General features: G+C 35.5%; 1 protein-coding gene across 1 annotated transcript; it reads left to right on the top strand.

Moving 5' to 3' along the window:
- Positions 1–459: 459 nt before the first annotated feature.
- On the top strand, positions 460–6,016 carry LOC137810635 (potassium transporter 6-like). Its single transcript, XM_068612015.1, has 8 exons — positions 460–1,053; positions 1,181–1,670; positions 2,108–2,161; positions 3,422–3,682; positions 3,767–3,819; positions 4,120–4,243; positions 4,334–4,588; positions 4,823–6,016. Exons 1-8 carry the CDS (start codon positions 1,015–1,017, stop codon positions 5,884–5,886), a joined length of 2,340 nt encoding a protein of 779 aa, XP_068468116.1. The 5' UTR covers positions 460–1,014; the 3' UTR covers positions 5,887–6,016.
- Positions 6,017–6,823: the final 807 nt, after the last annotated feature.

A 6,823-nucleotide genomic window follows, 5' to 3' on the forward strand; every position in this document is an offset into this window, starting at 1 on the left:
TTACTTTATTTAACATTTAAGAAAGAAAAAAAATGGAATAGAACTTACTTTGTTGACTGTTATTCTATGTAAAAGAACAAAACAAACAAAAAAGGGGAAGCTAGAGAGGAGAGTTAATTTCTGAGTGATGAAGAAAAGGGAAAAAAGAAAAGATTAATCACTGGTAATAAAAACATTCCATAAAACTCCCAATTACTAAAGTAAACGTAAACACTTGTAGAAAGATGATACTCACAAATTCAAATTAACAAATTCTTGAGCATTCATTTAAAGTAAGTTGCAAAATGAACCAAAAACGTGTCACTCTAAGCCTCTAATTTATGAGGATGTGGAAAAGATGAGGCTCTTATCAGTAATTACCCAAAAACAAGACAAAACTTAACCAAACCCTACCAACCCCACCACTAACTTTCAAGTTTTTCTCACTCTTTCTATAATCCTTCACTTTATCTTAAACGCACACGAAAACAAAACTTTCATTGGGTTCAATTTTTTTTTTTATGCACACAATTCGTGGCTTTTCGACTTTCCTGTGAACCTCTTTTTGTTGCACGATAACTTCTCACATAAGAGAACCTTTTCCTTTTTTTTCTTCTTTCCCTTAACCTCTTCCTATTTAATTAAATAAAATAATGAAACCCATATTTCGTGTTCATCTTTATTTTCTCCAAATAAACCTACAAGCTGGGAGGGTCGTTTTCTCAGAGTTGAATCTTCTTATTTTACTCCAAATTTTGGATTCTTCGTTTTGTTTAATACCTCGTCATCGATCTTGAAAGTTACTTTTAAGATATTATTATTCTATTTATTACTATCTCATAAATCATAATTATTACAATTAAAAAAAAAACAGGTTTAATTTACTCTCTTTTTTTCTAATTTCTGAATTAAACAATTTCACACTCAAAATATATACAGCACATACAAATTCTTAATGTTGAACTAGTTTCAGCAATTGTGTGATCTTCAATTTCTCTTAAAAATGCTTCTCTGAGACGCACGAATAGGCATGCGATGGATCTAGAAGGTAGAACTTGTCGATACTCTGCTAAGGTGAGAGAACCAACCAAACGTTTTCTGAAACCAGCAATGTTTCAATTTCGATGTATACAACGTTGTTGTTGTGATTGTTGTTGTTCTTGTCATTGTCTGAGAATGCAGAGATTTTTTTTTATTGCAGAGAGAGTCGTGGAGAACGGTTCTGACTCTAGCGTACCAGAGTCTAGGTGTAGTGTACGGTGATTTGAGCATTTCGCCGTTGTACGTTTTCAGAAGCACGTTTGCGGAGGACATTAAGCACACGGAGAGCAACGACGAGGTTTTCGGCGTTTTGTCGCTGGTGTTTTGGACTATAACTCTGGTTCCTTTGGTTAAGTACGTGTTTGTTGTGCTCAAAGCTGATGATAACGGCGAGGGAGGCACGTTCGCGTTGTACTCGTTACTGTGCCGCCACGCGCGGGTGAGTTCGCTGCCGAATTGCCAGGTGGCGGACGAGGAGTTGTCGGAGTACAAGAAGGATTCGCGCGGCGCGGCTCCCGATAGAAGCTTCGCGTTGCGGCTCAAAACCACGTTTGAGAAGCACAAAGTTCTGCAGAGGGTTTTACTCATTCTGGCTCTGATTGGGACTTGCATGGTCATTGGGGATGGCATCCTCACGCCGGCTATTTCTGGTGAGGTCAATGATTGTGTTATTGTTTTGTAGAAGCAATTCCTTGTGTGTGCTTCTCTTGTGTTTTTCGATTCGAATTCAAGTTTCATCTCAATATTTTACATAAATGTTTACGTTGAAGGTCAATATAGTTTCTCGAAATGAAACTCTGATTCTGATAAGAGAACAGACTAAAAGTACTTGAAGAACTCGGTGTAAGTTTTGTCCTTTGACTTTGGAGAAAACTTAGATGCGTTTTTTTTGTGTTTTTGGAGTGGTTCTTTTGTTAGAGTTGAAGTTTCATCTTGATAATTCCCGTAATATATGTTTAAATTAAAGGTGCCATAGGTTTTCCAGGTGAAACTTTGATTCTGATTAGTGAACAGTGTAAATGTTGTTCTTTGAGTTTTGGGGTTCTGTTGGGGAACTGAGTTGGATTGTTTGGATGAGTGCTTGCAGTTTTCTCGGCTGTTTCTGGATTGGAGCTTTCAATGTCCAAGGAGACGCACACATGTGAGTTCAGCTTGATTTTTTTTTGTGCCTGATTATTTATTAGTTTTTTAAGAAGTTGGATTCTGGTGATAATTGGAAACTTTATGCATAATTTTGTTGCCCGTTGATCAAAAGGAGATTCCTGTTGACCTGAGCATGTTCTATTCCATGAAAAAAGAAGTTCTGTTTCTCCAATAATCTTACATCACTATAAGTTTATCTCTTTGGTTGTGTATGCTTATTTTCTCCGCTTTGTGAGTGTTTCTTAGTAGTTTATACTAAATACTCGTCTTGTGAGGAACTGTGCATGAAGTACAAGTCATGTTGTTGCATTTGTCTGTGCACTTTTAGGGTGTCCTATATTTAGTAGAAATCTTCATGAGTCACATGTGAAGATCCGCAATCACAGTGAATGCTTTAGGGATTGTATTTAACATGTAAACTAAGCAACCTGTTTGATAAATTGGGTGGAATGTGAAATACTGTGCTGTATCTTCTGAATTTGACACTTTCCCACTCACTCAATTCTGGCGTTAATTGAAACTTGGGTTATGTGTTTACTCATAAATTTTCATTTCAACAAACTATTTTTAGGGATCCTAAAATCAGTTTGGCATCACGAGCCTAACTCTGCAGCAATAACCAGCTATACTGTGGCTACAGTGAAATACAGTTTTTTCAAAGTGACGGGTTGGGATTAATGATTAGTTATTGTTAAAATTATGAGTGGATACAAATGTGTAGCTAACCTATTCTTTTGTTTTTGTTGATTCGGCATTGTGTGATTTCTTATCCTATCTGTTTAAGCTTTAAAATAAAAAAATGACCTTGTTACAGCTTTTTCCTCATAAACTATTATTTTTAGCTTTTAAGCAAAACACTATTTTTTCAAAATATTTCATAATTATTATAATTTTTATTATTTTATTATTTTAATTAAAAATATTTAATAAATCCCAAACAATTATGCCCTTTATCTGATGAGGGGAAATTGCTTGTCTTATAGCTGTTTTCAAGTGACAGTACTTCTTTAAACTTGGATGTCCATTATCAACTTTTATCTTTATTTTTTGACAAATTGGAGTTTGGTCCTTGAGAATTAGAGAATAAAAGACAAAGAAAAGTAGTTGCTGGTCCAATATGCTTTAATTTTTGTTTGCCCACTATATATTTTATTTGCTTTTCTATTTTCACTTAAATTTTGATATCACTCTTCTATATTATGTGAGAAATGGGAACATTTCCTTGCTGATATGAAGTTTTAAACTTGATACCTGGCAGATGTTGAAGTTCCAGCTTCATGCATCATATTGATAGGCTTGTTTGCTCTTCAACATTATGGCACGCACAGAGTTGGCTTCTTGTTTGCTCCTGTAATTATTGTGTGGCTTTTCTGCATTAGTGCCATTGGAATATACAACATATTTCACTGGAATCCCCATGTATACAAAGCACTCTCTCCGCACTATGCTATCCAACTCTTGAGGAAAACTCAGAAAGGAGGTTGGATGGCCCTCGGTGGAATTTTACTGTGCATCACAGGTTGGTCAGTCTACATGATGGTTAACTTATATTTTACATCAATTTGTTGTCAATATTCATACCATTTCGATTGCACTTTTGCAGGATCAGAAGCCATGTTTGCTGATCTTGGGCACTTTAGCCAATTATCAATCAAGGTATGCTATTTTAAATTTGGTTTTGTTTGCTGTAGGATAACGGATCTACCTATTATATACTGTATACTGTAAACACGATACAGCAGTATACTTAGCAATGTGCGATCTTCAAGTTTTGCTTCTGTTGGGTTTGTTATCATGACTGGTTCACTTCAAAAACTGTAATTTATGTTCCTTGACAAGTGCTAACGTCTCTTCTCACTAAGTAATGCACTAAAATATAGTATAACTCTTGTCAGTGTTAGTTATGCAGCTCAATAGCCTTTTGGAAATGCTTATATTTTACCATCTCTTCTGCAGATTGCTTTTACTTCTGTGGTTTATCCATCTTTAATTCTTGCATATATGGGGCAAGCTGCTTATCTATCTAAACATCATAACATTGAACAAGATTATCACTTTGGGTTTTACGTATCTGTACCAGGTAGTTGGTGTAACTCATTCTTTTTGAGGGAGAAAGTAGATGATGGGGAATTCTCAGCTATTTGACCGTTTTCATTCTTTTGCTTTCCAGAGAAATTGAGATGGCCTGTTCTGGTTATAGCCATACTTGCTGCAGTTGTTGGTAGTCAAGCCATTATCACTGGAACATTCTCAATCATCAAGCAGTGCTCTGCATTAAGTTGTTTCCCGAGAGTTAAAGTGATTCACACATCATCAAAAATTCATGGGCAAATATATATCCCTGAGATCAATTGGCTATTGATGATATTGTGTTTGGCAGTAACTATTTGTTTCAGAGACACAAAGCGCCTGGGTAATGCCTCAGGTATGGCACTGATTGCTATTTATGTAGACATTAATTTTGCAGCAATATAATATGGAATTGGAAGCATCAAGAACATTCATTTTAAAGATGCAATTGTAGTTTTTATGGGGAAGAAAGCAACTCAGAAGTTAACTTTTTGAGTTGGGATCATAACTAGGAAGGGGGAGAGGTGTGTTAGAGGTATGCGTTTTTTTTTTCTGACAAGAATATGACACACTTTACTTTGCTCAACAGGTTTGGCAGTTATCACAGTGATGCTGGTGACCACCTGTTTGATGTCACTGGTTATTGTGCTATGCTGGCACCAGAATGTCCTCCTTGCACTTGGGTTTGTTTTCATATTTGGCAGCATTGAGGCTCTCTTCTTCTCTGCTTCTCTTATCAAGTTCCTGCAAGGAGCATGGGTGCCTATAGCGTTGGCTCTTGTATTTCTGACTTTCATGTATGTTTGGCACTACGGCACACTAAAAAAGTATGAATATGATGTTCAAAACAAGGTTTCTATCAACTGGCTTCTGGGCCTAGGTCCCAGCATAGGTATAGTTCGAGTGCGTGGGGTTGGCCTTATACACACCGAGCTAGTTTCTGGAATTCCAGTAATCTTCTCGCACTTTGTAACCAACCTCCCAGCCTTCCATGAAGTCCTAGTTTTCCTCTGCATCAAACACGTGCCAGTTCCACATGTTAGACCTGATGAACGGTTTCTAGTTGGTCGCGTTGGTCCAAAAGAGTTCAGACTCTACCGGTGCATAGTACGATATGGATACCGAGATGTCCACAAAGATGATGTTGAGTTTGAGAATGATCTTTTGTGCAGCATAGCAGAGTTCATTCGCACAGAAAAAACTGGATTGAACTATTCAAATGATGAGTCTGGAAAGGATGACAGAATGGCAGTTTTTGGAACATGTTCTACACATTCCCTTTTGATGAGTGAGGATAATGTAGAGAATGTTGAGAATGTAGACAAGGCAGGGCCATCAGAACTGAAGGAGATTAAGTCACCCAAGGTTATAAAGCAGCAGAAGAAAAGGGTAAGATTTTTGGTACCAGAGAGTCCAAAGATGGACACAGGTGCAATGGAAGAGTTGGAGGCAGTGATGGAAGCTAGGGAGGGTGGGGTAGCTTACATTATAGGACAGACACACATGAGAGCAAAGCCAGGGTCTAGCATGGTGAAAAAAATAGCGATTGATTTAGTGTATGAATTCCTAAGAAGAAATACCAGAGCACCATCCTTTGTCACTGGTGTACCTCATGCATCATCTCTGGAAGTTGGGATGTTGTACCAAGTTTAATTTTTTGTTTCACCTAGGATACACCTATCTCATGTACATACTGCATCTTATAGATAGTCAAAAGCTACAACCCTTCAGGTGGTGAAGGAAACATCATAGTATAAAAGTTTTTGGTCATTTTTGCCCCTAATATTTTCTCTTATCCATGTTTTGGTGAATGGTGCCTAAAATTTAATCCAGTACCAAACCTCAGCCATCAAGATATAAAAAATGGAATGCTCAACCTCATTCTTAATTTAATTCTAATTTATCTTAATTGAAACCTCAATTTTCATGTCAGTAAAACTAATAAACGGTTGAAGTTTAAAATAAATAAATTATTGATATTTTTCTTTGGTGGCAGTTTATTATTAAGTTAGTAATTAATCCAGGATAAAAGGTAAGTTAGAAGAATTAATTGAGCTGAAATTGACATTAAAATTACATTTAAGGTATTTATTTATAATGATAGTAAAAAAGTTTAAGTTTAAGATTAAGAAAGACAACAAATAAAGTTTAACGTGTTTATAGAAATAAAATTTAATTATTAACTTTCCCCTAGACAATAACAATAATAATAAAAGATGGACCTAGCAAGTATTTGGCCTATTGACTGTAACTTCTAAATGCTAGTGAACACATTAAAAAAAATTCAAAATATTGATTCATTAATAAAATATTTTAAGCGTGATTTGTAACCTTTTAATAGAAAAAATTCAAGTTGATTAAAAATAAAGAAATCAGCCACTTAAAAATATGTTTAATGAGTTTTAAGATAGTTATTATCATGCAATTTGTGATTAGATGATCATTAGAAGAAGAAAAACATACACTATCCACACCCATCTTATTTTCTTCATAATTAATAGAGGAGAGAAAAAACATTGATGTGACATTTAAATTTCAAAAAACATTTCATGGAATATACTCTAAAAGATTACAAAATGTTGTAAATACA

This window comes from Phaseolus vulgaris, chromosome 2 (genome assembly GCF_000499845.2).
Source record: "Phaseolus vulgaris cultivar G19833 chromosome 2, P. vulgaris v2.0, whole genome shotgun sequence".
NCBI classification, from domain to species: Eukaryota; Viridiplantae; Streptophyta; class Magnoliopsida; order Fabales; family Fabaceae; genus Phaseolus; species Phaseolus vulgaris.

Bases quoted from the DNA above. Each gene is read 5' to 3' on its own strand.
- LOC137810635 (XM_068612015.1), top strand. From the start codon at position 1,015: ATGGATCTAGAAGGTAGAACTTGTCGATACTCTGCTAAG. The intron at 3,820-4,119 runs GTATGCTATTTT...TCTCTTCTGCAG, and splicing joins TTAGCCAATTATCAATCAAG to ATTGCTTTTACTTCTGTGGT. The intron at 4,589-4,822 runs GTATGGCACTGA...TTTGCTCAACAG, and splicing joins GCGCCTGGGTAATGCCTCAG to GTTTGGCAGTTATCACAGTG.